General features: G+C 36.5%; 1 protein-coding gene across 1 annotated transcript in view; it reads left to right on the top strand.

The window, feature by feature from the left end:
* Window positions 1–505: 505 nt before the first annotated feature.
* RYR3 (ryanodine receptor 3) overlaps window positions 506–17571 on the top strand; it is a 198456-nt gene continuing 181390 nt past the window's right edge. Inside the window, exon 1 of the mRNA XM_058025703.1 lies at window positions 506–623. Within this exon, the coding sequence (XP_057881686.1) occupies window positions 573–623 (51 nt within the window). The 5' untranslated portion in view covers window positions 506–572. The remainder of the gene's footprint in view (window positions 624–17571) is intronic.

Raw genomic sequence — 17571 nt, 5'->3', positions numbered from 1 at the left:
GGAAATCAGATTTGCAGCTGCTTTTGCAGAGAAGCAAGAAATGGAAATTATTGTAAGCAAGCTGAAAATACCTGCTGTCAAAATCCACTTGTCCTGTGATCATCAGGATTACATCCTTCTGCTGCATAATCAGTAGGTTCAAAATTGCTGAATTTGATACATTTCAGTGCAAAATTTGCTATCCTGATCTGTGAAAATGGAAGCTCGAGCCCTGCTTTTATTAACACTTCACCATTTCTGTTGTTCTGCCCAGACAGTATCTGGAGGGGAAAAATTCAACACCTAGTGATGCATATAACGCTTCCTGCAATACCTTAACAGTAGGGGGGTTTGCCTCCAGGGTAGAGAGAAAAGGGAGAGAATTGCTTGCTATGAGCTGGAAAAGCAGCAGCGTAGTTGGCTCTGGCAGTGAGGGGGTTGACTGACAGTCTGCAGTGCAGTGGAGTTAGCTGAGCTCCCTATATGGCTGTGGATTAGCTATATGCTAATACTGATAGGAGAGGAGCAGCACAGAGCGCAGTGAGCTGACGGTGGAGGCGATCAGCCTCAGCAGAGCTGACTCCTCAAGAGCCATGGCTGAAGGGGGTGAAGGAGGGGAAGATGAAATACAGTTCCTTCGAACTGTAAGTATCTGCTTTTTTTAGGTCATGTAGTACATGATTTTGTGTCTCACGTCTATTTGTTTTCTGTTGTATCAAAAATAAAGTGTTATTTCTGTGCTGGGCTTTGCCAAATGGCAGAATTGATTTAGTCAGTGGATAAAATAAAGTAAGAATAAGAGCTCTAATAGCATCATGCAGTCTCGGTGTGTTCTTCCCTGAATCTGCTCGATAGCCAGTTTGGTATAAGGAGACCTATTTCCGCTGTAATCCCCTGTGTTTGAAGCGTCCCCGTCAACTTTGTACTTGGGTTTCTAAATGTAGCATGCCAAATATGTGACCTCTGAAACTTCTGTCTGGGTTAGATTTCACTGACATTAACAGAAGCTTTGCAAATAGGAGTGCCTTAAAATGATGAATAAACCAAGCAAGCCCCTGATGACCTCTTCTCATAAACATGCACATAGAAGCACACTTGTGTGTAGGGAATACCAACAGATGTTGAAGTCAGGGCTCGGCAAATATTTGGGGTCTTTTGTCTACTTAAATTCTACTTAAATGAAGCTTATCTTTAAAGGACATAAGCATTTCTTTGGGAAGGGGTGTTAATTAGTGAAATACCCTCCACTTGGTGCAATTTTCTATAAAGAGCCCTCACACCATTCTTTCCTAAAGCTTTACACAAATCTAGTATGACAACTAATTTAGACTTTTAAGCAAGTAGTGTACGTGCATTAATTTTTGGGAAGAGGATAACATCCTTTTCATGTCTCACCTTTTGTCTCCTTATATTCACCCTGCATGACTAAGAGTGTGTTGTTGTGTAACTAGCATGGAAAAACTGCTTTTTAGATGTGTGTATTTCCTTCCCTTTCCATGCTATCTTTACTTTGCATTTATCACAAATAATGTTCTAGAAACAAGCTCCTCTAGAGCTGATTCAACTTTGAAAGGATAAGTCACTAAAATAAAAAATTGCTAAGTTCCCTATGTAAGAAATCACAAGATTGATTTTTGAGAAGCTGGGGTAAATTATTTATGGGAAATAAAGGTTGGAGTGAGGTGATGGCTGCTGCTGTAAGTTGTTTAGGTGTGATGAAGTGTCATTAGTACTTTTAAGCCTCAGAGAATTTCATGGGGAGGGGGGGCAGGAGGGGATGGATAATGACAATGAAAAATCTTTTCCCACACCCTTCCACTACACTTTTTAAAGGTACATATTTTAGCAGATTACTCCAGCCTCTAATCTGAGACTGGAGCGTTAAATGTGTATCCTTCATCCTCTCACTTCTAGGACCTGCCTTGACAGAGCAGCCATCCTCAGGGATGGAGTGAGAAGCTTTGCCCTTTCATAGGTGTAGCCTGTGTGTGCTACATGAGATGGCAATTTCTGCTGCTGTGATACATTCCATGCTAGAGTAACTCTGTTGCACTTCTTCCAATGGTTAAAATTGAGTTCTCAATAGCGGTGTGGGCCGAAACTGGAAACAGCAAAAGGGAGACAATGCAGAAGCGTTCCTTCCACACAGTGCAAGGAAATCTTCTACAGGGGAGAGAATGAACTAGATTTTTCTCTTGGAAGTTCTAGCTACTTCTTGCTCTAAAAATCATATTAGCTACTGCTGTCTCCTCTACATTATAAATCTTCCTTCATTGCGGGCAAGGGATGTATTGTTTGTTTCTTAGTATACTGAGAAAGGAAACATTTATTAGATACCGAGTGCTACAGTGAGATATACCTTCAGTACTGATTTCTTACAGCTTTTATTTCTGCATAAGCAGTGTTTGTGTTTGCAAACATATAGTACAGTAGTCCTTAAGAAGTCTTGCAGTGAAATTGTTAATCAATTAGAATCTTCTCTGAATCAAAATATTTTCTAGGTTTTTGGATTGCTGCTGAATGTTTCCAAGGCTTATGCAGCTGAATTTTCCTTTGAAAATGTTGATATCCATATTTTTATTTTTGAGTCGTTAGATGGAAGTTATCTAGGATATTTTGGGGTCTTGGGGATAACTCTTTCTTGTTTAGGTATAAAATAAGATTATATGTCTTTTGATTCAAGGTTATCATATAGCATTTTTTTGAGAAAGGAGAACCAACTCTTAAAAATCTGCTTAAATTATTTTTTGCTATCTTAAAGAGAAATGTCCTTTTGTCCTCAATTTTTTGCTGGTTATGACTTTTTTTTGTCTTCCAGATCTAAGTAGTCGTTTAGTTTTGTGTCTCACTTTTATGTTCTTTCCTCATATAAAAGGTCGAGAAGCCTGTTAATGCATGATGATGAAATCTGTATTTGTTTCTATGGAGCAGTAACTTGTGGGCACATTTATAAGATTTGATGGATAGCTTTTTACTGTCATTTTCTGTTCCAAAACATCCCTTATACTCAATTAGTTTGGCAGCATTGGGAATGAGAAACACCTAAAGAACAAATTCCAGAGAGGATAACAACATTATCATTGTTCTAGAAGTAATATGTCTTCAGTACTCATTTCAAATATGTCCCAATGCTTGTGTAAAGCCTTTACATGCAATGACAGCATGTCAAGGAAGGTGTTCTTTATACAGTGTAATTTGTGTTCTGAATTTTTCTGTGACTTGTAAGTTCAGTATGAACATAAATAAATATATAAGCACACATAATTTTTTTCTTACACTGCTGCCCTGTTGTTGTGTCTTTGTTATGATTATTTTTTGCGCTTTATTTCTTGTAATGATGCTTAGAATTGTTTATCTATTTTTCTTGCTGGTGGTTTCCTTCTGGTTTTTGTTCTGGATATTCAGTGTGTCATGTATGGAAGGGAGAAGCAAAGCACTTGTTGCATGTGTGTAACAAACAATACTGCTGTGGTTTAGTTTCCCTTTTGTTTAGATGATTTTCCTATATTGTTTATTTGTTACCCCCTCCTAAGGTTTGAATACACAAGAAATCAATGTAGCTGACATTATGCAGCAGTAGGTGAGAATACATATGGTTACCTGTGCTGTTTTGAAATAACATACTGAGGGATATAGAAGGAGACTTGTTTCCCTTAATGGGAATGAGTGAGTATAAGCAATTCTCATTTGCGCCTTTCCTATCTGCCGGGAATGTACTGCTATGATGACTTGAAACCATTCTCTCCTCTCCAGAAATTATTCACAAGTTCCTGCTGCTGCTGAATTACTCAAATATGAGGTGGTCTCTGTCTTGGAGCAAAGAGCTTTTGCCTTCCTCCATTAGAAATACTTAAATAGTAACTTGCTCACAGTAACTGAGCGCATGGTTGAGGATGGAGGTGAAGTCCCACCCCTGCCAAAGCGCTTTAAATGTAATGAAGCATATCAAAGTTGTTTGCCATCTTAGAGTGCTAAATATGGTGGTAACACTAGTTGAAAGGTCTATTGCTTTGCTATTTTTCCTGAAATTTGTACTATTAATGGAAAGAGTTCCTCCTTATTTTAATAGAGGTACCTTTTTTTGTTGGCTTTTTGTCGTTGTTGGTTTTTTGGGTGGTTTTTTTTTTTAATGGTTCATTAGTCAATGAAATTTTGCCTCATTTTCTGTAAATCTAAATACTTTTTGTGCTGATGTGTCTGGGCATGAGTGTATGTATGCCTTTGTGCCTGTGTGTGTCATTCTTTCCCCAGCTGGTTACTAGTCATTCATTTCTGTGAGTGACAAAGGCCTTACCAATTGGTTCTTCTTTAATTTATGCTCTTTTAACAGCTTCTCTCAAAGACTTAACTTTAAGTGTTCTCATAAACCTCTCTAATCTCGATCTAAAAATTTACAGACAGGAGTGGGAAATTGTTTTCTTCCATTGACTGACTGCAATTATCTATTATGCTTAAATAGCAAAATACTCTTGTTGCAGAGACCCAGAAAAGAATATTTGAAAATTTTTTTCAAGATCTAGTTCATGTATCTAAATTCACACAATGAGTTTACAGATCTTTTTAGGATCATTTGTGTATTGAGTTGCTGCTCAGAATCAAGAGGATTGAGCAGCTCATACACAAATTTATTTGTGGATGCACATTCCTATCTATACTTCTTGAAAATGAGGTCTTCTACTGTTCAGATGTTACAAATGAGATGGGAAGTAATCTGTTTTACAATATGAACTGTCCAGGTATACTGTAAATTAGATTTTCTTTTTCCCCCCAATCATTTACTGCTGCCAAATATAAATATAAAAAGTGATTAAATGATGATACTTCTTAAAAACTATTCTAAGAGTTGTACTACACCATTTCAGTTTATCAGGGATCAGTGTGGCATAAAACTAGTTCTTTTTAGATGCTTTTAATATATGTTGGTTCATCAAATCTGTGTTCCTAGTGGTGTATCTCTAGTGACATAACAAAGAACATATGAAGTGGAGATATGAAAATAATTTTTCCTTAATAGTCCAACTTTGTATCTAAAAGTTATGTTACTAACTGCATGCTGATAATCTGTAGCACAGATCTCTGAGCCTTGATTCAGTAAAGTACAGAGATCTCCTATAAAGTACCTACTAGACCAATACTTGTAAACAAATGTATCAGACAAATGTCCAAATACCAAACAATAATGGAAGATATTTCTAGGGAGAAGTCTTTATCAGTGCTTAATTAAAAAGTGGGAAAATCTGGAAACTGATCACAGTGGCCTGTGCATGAATTTACGGAAAACTATAGAAAGGAAATGCCTTGAGATAAAATTAGTGGAATCTTCCTGATGCCCTTTTTAAGGGTGCTGGAACAAATTCCATGTGCTTTTTGAACAGCTGTGTGTATTGCACTATATTGTTTTCAAATTAACTAGAACATTTTGTCTATTGTCACTGAAATGTGCTACAACTCATGACACAGAAATTCATTAGTCAATTCCTTTCAAAAAAAAGTAAAAAAAATGAATAATGTTATATAAAGCTTGAATTATTTCTGAGAGCTGGTGTGTATTACGAGTTCAGTTATTTTTGAGTTAAATATTTCTGTATCTGTTTATCTATTAATCTCTTTGTGTTAAATCTCCCCATTTTGATCCTATTGTTGCAGTTGTGTAGCAGTCCATACTTCCAAGGTTTTTAAGTAGTACACCAAAAATCATGTGACAAAACAAAATCTGCACCATGTTTCTTCCTCTCTTTAAAAAGAGTCTTTCAAATATACTTTTTTGCTTCTTAAACTTCAGGCTATCATCAGTACAACTATTCACAATCACTGTTATTTTCCTTCATTTTCTACCATGGAAATCATACTTAGTGTTGTAAATTTATCCTGAGTTGTGTTGCTAAGAACTTGTAGTGTCCTTCTCTAAATAATGTTGCTCAGTTTATTTTCACTCATTCAGCTGCCACTTTTACTTCCTGCATGTGTTCTCAACTTTATGAATATTTTTTTCAAGCTTGTCGCTATAGACAAAACTACTCATGGTCATTCTTAGCTTAGGACTCTTTCCCTGCTGGAAGTAGGATCATATTAAGGACAGATTTAGAATATGACAAAATTTCCAGTGCATCATGTGCTGTGATATGCTGTGCTTATTTTTTATAAAATAATGAATAGTTCTTGTGCTGTTAATTGCAACCTCTTTTCAAGCCACAATTTTAAGCAAATGGTCTACCACAGTATAATGACAGCAGTCATTGCTTCAGACTGTAGTGTGTGTTTTAACCTCCATTCCTTGAGACATTTCTTGTTTTATTTAGCATGGATGTATAGAATAGGCAGTAATCCTACTTTTTTTCTGACAAGAATGTAGATCAGTACAATTCAGAGATGCACTGTGAAACAATATACAATCATAATACATATATGTGTGGTATATGTAGGGATATATTGTATATCATATCAATAGAATAAATGTAATCGTATGTAACAAGTTGCACTTAAACAGGCTGGTTCATCTTAGACCAGTCCACATCAGTTAAAATCAAAGTGACACTATAATGCATGAACTCAACATCATGCTTTTCTACTGCTTTTTACTACAGCATAATTTTTAAAAATACTATTTTAAAAAGAAATCAGTGCATATACTACAATGTTAGGAATACAGTGAGTTGTTACAAAATACTTGCGAGATTGAATGTATTCATGATATTCATGATCCTCTTCTAGGATAGATCTAACTAACTCCTTGTTAGTTTCCTTTCTTCCCCCCCCCCCCCCCCCCCCCCATTGTACTTCTGGAGGTATTTGATGTTGATGCAGTTCTACAGAAATAACAAATTTGTTATAGTCCAGCAAAACTCTTCAAACTTGCCTTAGAATGTTAGTGACAGAAAAGGCTTTTGACAGGATTTGTGACCATGCAATAATCCTAAATTGATACCCAAGCATATATTTCCCTATTTCTTCATAGCCACACCGGTGGTTGATGTAAGCATTTGTCTTCTGCTCATGGTCTGCTTTTTGGTGTCTAAATGGGAATGAACATCTTCAGTAATAAATAGTGAATTTGTTAGCGATGTTATGCATTTTTATAGAATGCAGCAAGCAGGTTTTCTGCTCTCTAGTCCCTTGCCGTACTAACTGGCTATGATTCATATTGAAATCCAGCAGTGAATATTGCCTCTTCTCAGTTCCCATGGCAGTGCTGTGACCACACAGCCAAATGCTGCTGGGTGCATTAGCTACACATTCCAAAAATTAAAACAGAGTTGCAGGCATGGCGGAGATGAAAAATAAAATTGACATGCAGTTATTTTGAAGATATTTAATTCAATAAAAGGACACTAGCTAAAAGTTCTTTGTCTCTTGACTTCATACACAAAATGCACATTTTCCCAAATGACATAATAATACTGCAGACACATAATAAGCACAGATATCTAAAGGCATTAAAATTATAATCTCAATTAAAAAACAATTGATTACATAAATACACTTTAAAAGATTCAGAAAGAAAACATGAGGTATTAATGTATGCCTCAATGAGTATTTTGGTTTATTTTCTCAATATAGAAATTTTAAATTTATATTCTGTCTTTAATGTCATGACAACATCAGCAGACCATTCCTTCTGTCTATAACTTTGTAGGATGTAGTGGTTTTGGTACTGGAAGATCTAAAATTGTGTACCAGATATAATTTAAGAGAATGTACATTCTAATTTCAGCAGACATTTTCTACCCAAATACTTGATGTGCTTGTCTAGCTTCTGGAAATTGGTTTTCTGAAAATTACAGTGATGTTCTGAAGTGCAAATGGCAAATATGTGACACCTCAGGGTGGTTCTAAAGTAGTTCAAGGTTGGGATATGCATTGGAATTACAACAGCCTATAGGGAAATTGAGATCTACTCGACCTGCTTTTGGTGGTGTCTCGATATGAGGTACCCAGAGCTGTTGATTGTCGGTCACTGCACACCTGCTGTCAGTCAGGCTCAGTCTCACAAACAGGACCCAGCTGTGAATAGAAGCTGCTGACCTGTCTGTAACCGCCCTTTCCAGGTTCCCTCTTTTGGCACATCTCATCCATAGGCAGGAGTGTCAGCTACGGTCAGCTGAAGTAACAGTAGAGACATCAGCAACATAAGGTGAAAGATTCAGTAGTAACATCAAGTTTGTTCTTTCCACTGGGCTTTTATCCAAAAAAGCAAGTGCTAGTTCCTCAGTGAGCTGAGTAGTCAGCACACGTCTGAGCTGTTTTTAGTCCACAGCAAACATCTCTTGTCAGTCTTGAGTATTCCAGCTACTTCAGCACTCAACCATGTTCTCTGATACCTTGTGCCAGAAAACTGACTTCCCTTGACACAATTGCAACGATTTGAAATCTCTTCAATAACAAAGTATTACAGAAGATTGAAGCTTAAATAAAACATTTTAAAATTACTTGTAAAAAAATAGAATTTCAACTTGCAAATTGAAAAACCTTTTTAACAGAGGATGTGTAATTAATTTATAGCGCTGGAAGTTTAACATGCTTTTGAACTACATCAGCAATACCATGTACAAATGGGAGTACAGGGATCATCAACCTTAGACTATATACCAGTGCTAAAGTCCCAGATGATTCGCTAGAACGCCCAAGGGCAAATGACTCCCATTTCCCAAGACTCCATCTGATGTTCATTGACTTCACTGCCTCATCTTTTCTGTACATGGAAAATTCTCAGAAGACTTACACACCTGATACATATTAAAGATACTTAATGTCAGTAATTTCTATAATTTGGAAGTTGATGAAGAATATGTAGAAATATTGATACAGTAAGTTAACATTCTGGCTAAAAGAAAATTAACCCCCAGTGCTCATTATTAAGCTGCAAGTTACCAGCCTGTCTTCTCAAGTGCATATCCATTTCTGTTGCACTTTTCAAAAGATCAAAATCAATAAAGATTTTAGTTTCTATGTGGCCAAAGCTGGGAAAAGTAGAGTTTAGAATTTGGAAGGCCTCAGTCTGATCATGTATATTATGCTTGCATTTGTAGCTACAAGGTAACTTTTTTGTGAAGAACAATCATGGGACAAAAGATTCTTTTCTGCATTCGTATTGACCATTATAGGACTAAATATTAATAGGGTTTTAAAAGATCTGATTTTCTGATTTGTCTGTGGAAAGTTAATGATGATTGTGTGGCAAATCTTCATTAAAATCTTTGCGTTTGCCCTTTATTTTATGAACTAATTTGATATAGTAGAATTAATAGAGCGAGGGCTTTTTAAATGCATAGGAAAATAACATCTTTAATCTGCAGACACTAAACCTTTTCTCTAAAAGTTATTACTTACTTGCTTTCCTAGTAAAGTTTTGCAGATCTGTGGGAAATCTTTGTTTATTTTAATTACTTTGTTACAATGTATGGAAATAGTTCCAGGTAATCTGGCATAGGTGAAGTTACAAGTGGCTAAGGGTAACTAGCACTTTTGATGACTAAATAACTCATGTGTCAACTGGAATGGTAGATTTAAAAAAATAAATTGTTTGTTTGGTTTTTTTTAAATTTTTTTGTTCCACAATATAACAAAAAAATTCTAGCTCAAAGCTTACAAAAAACGCAAGAACTTATCTCTGTGTACTATACTGAAACCCAGGTGACTCTCTTAGGCAAGGTCAAACTGGCCCCATCTTTAATGCATCTCTATTGTGTGAGTGAATAAAAGAGCCAAGTGCTTGAATACCCAGTAGTACCTCAATAATAACTGCAAGAAACTATTGATTATAAAGGATAAGTATTCTCACTGGATCACTTATCCAGTGATTATTATCATTGATTATTATTTCAAAAGTTTCAATAAAGCTTTGTTAAATCTATAAATTTTAGTAACGTTTCTGCTGTTAAAACTCTTTTAAGTATTTCTGTCAATCTACACCTCTTCCTTTGGTCACTGTGAATGTCAATCATCCATATTTGCCTTATGTGTTTGGTTTAATTCAAGATTTGTTTACTGTGTTTATTTTAGTTTTGCTCCAGATATCCCTAATTTTTTTTAAAATTTCTTCCATGAAATGGAATGAGGTAAAATTTTGGGTCTTGTACAGATACAAAATATTTCCACCTGTACAATTAAGTGACATTGCATCTCATATTGTGCCAAGTACTGTAAGTTTATTGTACATATATAGTAAAGCCAACATGCATATTATTGTACATACATAGTAAAACCAACTATAACAGAATCTACAAAAAAACCCCAAACTTCAATGAGAGTAGTATGTTAATATAAATTTTTGCATTACAATAGAAGGAGAAGTCAGCAACTACTATGACTCTCTTTCAAGACTAGTGGTTTTCTAGTAGTGATTTTAAGCTGCACTGTAAAGACAAGCTTACTGGACTAAGTTTCACAGAAGGGAATACGACAGTGTTATTTGATAGTACATGGGATTATATCCTTCACCAGTGAAGTGAATGTTTCCCATTTTTGCTTCAGTTTCATGTGTGAAATAGTAAATGCTTAGCATATCAAAGCTGGCCTGGAGAAGAATACCTTTGCTTTAATCACACAAATCAGCCTGAGTTTCAGAATTCTTTAATTTCTACATTTTGCATCTGATCTGCTTTATGCACGAAATGAATGATTCTGTGTGTTATGTTGGTATCGTGGTGAAAGTTAAGAGAAGTTAAATCAGTAATTAGCTAGCCCTAAATAAATGGTAAGGTCCAAAAGAATGCACTGTGATATATGCCATATGTTGCAAATATTTTTTATACAGCCAGATTGTTCTTCCAGTAGAAAAGACACACTGATTGCTAAACTAGATAGTAAAGAGTTTCCCCAAAGAGGGAAAAAAGGACATCACCTGCATTTAAAATATATTGATATGAATATATGAAAATATATTGATAATGTTAAAAAAATCTTTATTAAGGAAGATAACTTTATCAGAAGGGAAAATGCTTCTCTTACTAAGGCTTTTGCCCATTTTTTAATTTGAAAAGCCAACATTTGATGACTAATTGTGAATGGCCTAGCTAGCCTAACTGCAGATAAGTTACTAATGACCTTTTACTGCTAACCAGAGTAGAGTTGCTACTTCTTGTCATAGTTGATATTTGCTTGTCACAAGCAATAAGCTGTAATAGTGTATCCACTGGTGCCTTGCTATTGAAAAAACACCAATTTTGAGAGAAGCTGAACAAGGACATACAGATTTTGGGATTTATTTGAAATTCAGGAAGCTTGGTGGTATGTGGAAGATTCTAGATTCATTCAGAACATGTAAATTGAACTTCATGGCAGAAGTTTATTTTTGTTCGAAAGACACATCTATTTTCTACCAGGGATCTTCCTAGGCCAGCTTCTCTCAAGGTTGACCTTAGGCTTAAATAACATCGCTGACGACATAAGGGCCTGTTTATGAAGCTGAACTTGCTAATTAGAGTGGTAATATGACCTTTCTTTCCTTTGCCAATATGAAGACCATTTAGAATCATAAATCATAACATTCTAAAGGGTGAAACGTGTTCACCATGATGTAAAAAATGGAGGAGGAGGGGGAGCAGAAATCTGCAAGGAAAAAAAATATTAAGAAGGGTGATATTTTGCTGCAGACAGTTCATCACATCCATAGAATATTTTTAGTGCTATTTAGAAGAATAATCATATTATTACACAGTTCTATGATGTGTTCATGCAACTTAACTGTATCCTGATTACTACTGTTATCTTTTTACATCTCTCTCTCTTTTCTTTGTTTTTATAAAATCAACAGCCAATGATAACATGGGAGTTGATGAAAGATTATCCTGACCTCAGGCTGCTTCCATGCAACATCAGTTAACAATACCCAGCCTCTTTACTCTGTGCATCCCTTAAATCTCCAGCACTACTGATGTAAGGAAACACCCTATCAGCTAGCTGTGTAATGCAGTTATATCAGAACACCAGAACCTGACACCAGCCTCTGTGTATTCTGTTTTCTCTTTCTGTCGTTTCTTAAGCTGGGTGTTTTCACAGCAACAGTAAGAACTGCTTGCTGTTGTTACAATAGAAGTCACAGAGCTCTTCCTCTTAAAAGCAACTGCAGAGGATGGAGGGAAAGACACAGCTGTTATTTTCTGGAAACTAGGAATAGGATATTAGGAAGAAATTCTTCACAGAAAGGGTATTTAGTCATGGGAATGGGCTGCCCAGGGAGGTGGTGGAGTCACCGTCCCTGGAGGTGCATAAGGAAAGATTGGATGTGGCCCCCGGTGCCAGGGACTACTTGACAAGGTGGTGTTTGGTCATAGACTGGACTCAATGGTCTCAACCTAGTTAATTCTGTGATCCTTTAATATTGTATAAACATGGCAAAAGTTGTGAGCTTTTAGCAGTGCTGACTTAGCTCCCATCTGACCATGTCACCATGCAAGTGCAGTTTTCTTTTATTGAGATGGCATCCCAAAAGTAATTTACACCTCCTTTTGTTCTAGCAGAAATTTGAGTAGTTGGGATTCTTCGTACACTTGACCATTGTTTGGGTTTTTTAAGGTTGGTGGTTTTATTATAGGACAATTGCACATTGATTTGTTAGCATTTGAGGAGTGAAATGGGGATATACAAGGTGAATAGTTACAATACCTGCAGAAATATTGTCTTAGACAATGCTGGGCAATGTGCATCTGTCCTAAAATAAAGGTCTGAAGCAATGTCAACACCTGCTTCTTCCTGAGTATTTCTTCTCCTGTTACAATATTCTACATGCATATTCACTCTGGTTACTTTCTGTCTAGTACATACATAGTTTTCAGGGCTCTTTTGGTTATTAGCTGTGCTTGAATCATTGGCTGCAGGTCTTGTCTTCAGCTATTTACAAGTTAGTGTAATGTTCATATTGTAGCACTTGATAAAATGTTATAGCTATATGTAAGAGGCAGTTGTTGGTAGTTATATGTGATGAGAGTGCACTGTTGCTAAATAGTCATTGGAAGGTAAATAATCTAAATGTGAGAGCCTGTAGATGCAGAAAGCGAGATCTACTGCATCTGTGGTTCAATTTAAAAAATGGAAATTTAATTTCTGCGCCTTTTTAATTAAGATTTGACTCAGCATTAAAGAAATAGAGCAACCACTCCTCATGTTGCAATGAGAAGTAGTAATTTCAGTCCAGTTATCTAATGATGGTCAAATTTGAAAGAATTATCTTAAACCATCTCAAGTGAGCCATGATTAAAACCCCTGTTTTAGCCTAATTAATGTGCTTTGAAGTACTCTCATGTTAATGTTTGCAGCTGTTATTCAAACTGTGGTTTTAATCTAAGTAAGCAAAATAGTACCTTTGATATACCACAAATGTACAGACATTCTGGGCAAGAAATTCTTTGTTTTGATTTTTTTAAAAATAGTTTTGATTTTTAGTCTGCTGCACCCAGATAAAGGCTAGAATCATTTGTGTACAAATGCAGGAAAACCATGCATTCCCTGATACAAAGTGGATGTGTGAATAGACAGGCTGTAGATGAGTGTACAAGGAATGGCCAGTATGAGCAGAAGTCATCACACATTTTAAATACTACACTGCAAAATGAAGGTATTAAATAACAGTAAATCAAACCACAAGAGCAAACAAACAAATAAACACTAAAACAAATCAGAAAAGGCCAGTGGCTTAGCTCTGGAGGGAATTACCATCTGTGGAGATCATAGATGATTCCCCAATGAAAATCTAAAACAAGCCTCTAACCTGAATGTTTTGTGGATGGAAATTTGTGATTAGTACCACAAACAACAGAAATGGAATTTGCTTCATTGAAGAGATGGGATCTAAAGTAAGTGTTGCAAAATGTGGAATAGCTCCTTAAGAAAGGATGTTCTTTGATTTTTAATTTTTTTTAATGCTTTCAAGCCTAATCAACAAGAAGGGAGATTCAATCTGTGAAACAGAGAGCAGCTAACAAGCAAGCTCCAAATGATGTCCATGAGTTAGAAACACAAATTATTTGTAGGTAGAATTGCCTTGTTAAGGCATAGAGCTGGACATGCTTCAGCAGTCTCAGACCTAGCAGGAGGTTAACAAGGCTTGGGAAGTGGGATGCCCACTGAAAGTGGACACAAAGAGAATTTATAGACCACCTGGCAGAGCTCCCAAGATGGAGAAGAAACTAATAAACCCAACCCAGCAACTGTGCTGAAATGGGTTCCAACTGCCTAAAAGGCAATTCCAGCAGGAGGAGATTGTGACCACTGGAACAAGAAACACACCAACTCAAAAAAGAGAAAGCCTGAGCATGGGGAGTAATCAGCATGGGAATTTATAAACCAACATAAGATAGAATACTAATAAATAAGAGAACTATGCAACTTGTAGCCAAAGAACGCTAATTCCTTGGTTTGCTAAAATGTACAAACAGTAATAATTTTTAATAGTTGTGCTGCTGGATTTGTGGAATACCTCCAGAAACCCAGGCTTGCACAGCTCAGAAATAAATAATGTCACTCTCAACTCTATAAATATTGACTTGTTGCATCTGGAGAATGAATCTCATTTTTGAGGATAACAGAAGGATGAGTTGTAAAAGATGTGGTTGGGATGGGATAAGAAGGAAAAGCCTAAGGTACAATTATCCCACAGAGGTGGATTTTTTCTTTGACAAGAAGGCTAGCAATATTATAGTGAGGAAAAAAGGGAGATCTGGGTATGGAGTTGACCGGGGAGACAAAGAATTTTTATATTCAGTCACATTAGTAGTGAAAATTCTTAAGGAGAGACTGACAGACCAGTTCATATCAATTTCCTCTTTAGCTCTACCTGAGGGTGTAAAAAACACTGAGAACAACTGTCCTGCTGTCTCTTGTTGTTTAAAGTCATAAGAGATATCACAGAGTTATAACAAATTGCAGGCTTTTTATTAATTTTTGTATGCATGATTTGTCAAAATTGTGGGTATTACCAGGAGTTTTCTTGCTCTTAATGGAAAATTACAAATAGTTATGTATTTTTCTTCTTCAGCTTCAAAGTGGAATCTACATTTAGTAATAAGCAAATATGGAATGAATACAACAAACAATAAAGGTACTTTGCTGATAATGCTGAAATTTTTCTGTCATTACCCCTCAAAGACTGTCTTCACAGGCTCTTCAGACTTTTTAAGTACTGAGACTTTCCAGTCTTTTTGTTCACCTTATTTTTATCACATAGTATTCATCTGAATTATCTTTTCTCAGATTAGTCTTGCATTTGCTTTCAATTAATGGGGAACTATTTATTTATTATGCATCACAAGAAAAGAAGACTGAGAAGAACTTCTTGATGAATTGAATTCATTTTGACCTGAAATTCAGGTTTAGAACTAATTATATTTTTTCTCCAGTTCCTTTTATCAAGGTACCAGTCCACTAATGTAGCAATCTTCCTCCATTTTTTCAGCCTAAATATTTTTATGTATTTATAGATTTTTTAATGTATCTCAACTGTAATTTATCAATATATTTATATAAGAAAAATTATAGTCCCTCTCCAGTTTGTCTTTTCTGGATTAAGTAAACTGAGTTTGTTTAGCTTGCTCTCATGTGACTGGATATTTGGTTTCCTTAAAATTTTATTGTCCGTTGTTCATACTCCCGCTGTCTCACACTCCTTTAAAAACTGGTGACAACCACTTGGATAGTGACATGCTAAATTCCTCTTTTTTGGCCAGGACTTGCTCACCTTTCATAGCAAGACCATACTGAAATATATTAGAGAATATAAATTCAACTTAGACATCAATCTAAAAAAAGAAGACAGACCATGTATCTAAACCTTTTCTGAAGGTTGTAAAATCTCTGACTATGTTAGCAAATTAAATTGCCACAGTTAATTCTCTAGCCTTGAGACAAAGTGGAGGTATACAGCCTACATGCATACAGCTAAACAAATTCCCCAGGATATTAACTATGCTGCCGATTGGAAACAGTCCCTGGCTGGCCAAGGTATTTCTGGCAAGATTCTCATAGGTACAGGGCAGTTTATTTCCTAGATTCATGCTGAGTGTGTTCTCCTGTCAGTGCAATCTCTCTGTACTGTCTAAGAGAAACTGGTGAAATGTCAGGTGCTCAGACAGTCGCAAGTCTTTATTTACATTGGCATCAGTCAGAGAGGACTGCAGTACTGCTTGTAGTGCTCTTAAGAGTGTTTTTTCAAATATCCCATTTTAGTTTGGAAAGAAATTTAATTTTAATTCAGAAAGAATTAGTTCCAGAAATATGCTTTCTCCTTGTAGCACCATAGGAAAGAACCATAGAATCATCAAGGTTGGAAAAGACCCTTAAAATTGAGTCCAGATGTTAAGCTAGAAAAGCTGTGTTCATCGCTAAACCATATTCCATCTATGAACATTTAAATACATCCAGGTGTGGTGTCACAACCACCACTTCCATGGGCAGCACGTTTCAATGCTTGACAAACATTTCAGTGAGGAGTTTCTTCCTGATATCCAATCTAAACCTGTATTGGTGTGTGTTGGAGCTACTTCCTCTTGCCCTGTTGCTTGCTTCTTGGGAGAGGAGACTGATTCTCATCCCAACCTCCTTTTAAGGAGCTGCAGAGGGTAATAAGTTCTCCTCTGAAACCCCTTTTCTCCATGCTAAACAACGCCAGCTTCCTCAGCCACACCTCTAGTCCTTTCACCACCTTTTTGCCCTTCTCTGGACATGCTCCAGCACCTCAGAGTCTTGTAGTGAGAGGCTCAAAAGTGAGCACAGGCTTCAAGGTGCAGCCTCACCAGTGCCAAGTCCAGGGGGATGATCCTGCTGGCCACACTATTTCTGATACAAGACAGGATGCCATCGAGTGGCTTGGCTCTCTAGCACACTGTCAGATCATGTTCAGACAGCTGTTGACCAACTCCCCCAGGTCCTTTTCCACAGGCAGCTTTCCAGCCACTCTTCCCCAAGCAGTTTGTTACACAGATTATGTGTTACCACTGAATGACTTAGTTCTAACAGTATTTTCTCACCCAGCTTAATATTTTATACGGCACAGGAATTTTTCAGAATTGTGCCCTCTGAGACAGAATCAGCCAGAGAAAGAGCCCTTAGTGCTGAGTCAGAAGGAAAAATTTAAGAATAGCACTGTAGTTGTCTATAAGCCAAAACTCTCTAAACCAGGCTTACAGTCATAGCTGGATTTCTGTGAGAGAACTACTCTCAAGGAGTAGGAATGGCATTCCTGATTATTGAGTTTATGCAGAATAAAGTGTGATAGCCCTAATGTTAATTGACTTGTGCTCATGAAGCTCATGGTGAAAACTTGTATTCAGGCTGGAACATGCAATCGGTGTGCATTAGAGTAGACCTAGAGCTACTGCTATACTTCAACAGATAATAGAATAGTTTATTTTTAAAATTCCCTAAAATCTTGACTATGTCCTTATTCCCATGCCTTTAGAGCTGGAAACTCCTCTTTTCTTAGAGTATATGTTAATTAGGTCTCAGACAAAACACAAACATATTCACAAAAGTCAGTGTTGTGCTCAGCTACTGAGAGGTAATTTTTATAGCAGTAATCCTCTCAGACATGGAATGCCTTTTACGTAATCAAATTCAAGAGTAGAAGTGCAGTTCCTACTAAGAAGGGGAAAGATTAAAGTC

This window comes from Melospiza georgiana, chromosome 6 (assembly GCF_028018845.1).
Source record: "Melospiza georgiana isolate bMelGeo1 chromosome 6, bMelGeo1.pri, whole genome shotgun sequence".
Lineage (NCBI taxonomy): Eukaryota > Metazoa > Chordata > Aves > Passeriformes > Passerellidae > Melospiza > Melospiza georgiana.
The sequence above is the reverse complement of the archived record's forward strand: the minus strand, read 5'-3'. Positions and strand labels throughout refer to the sequence as shown.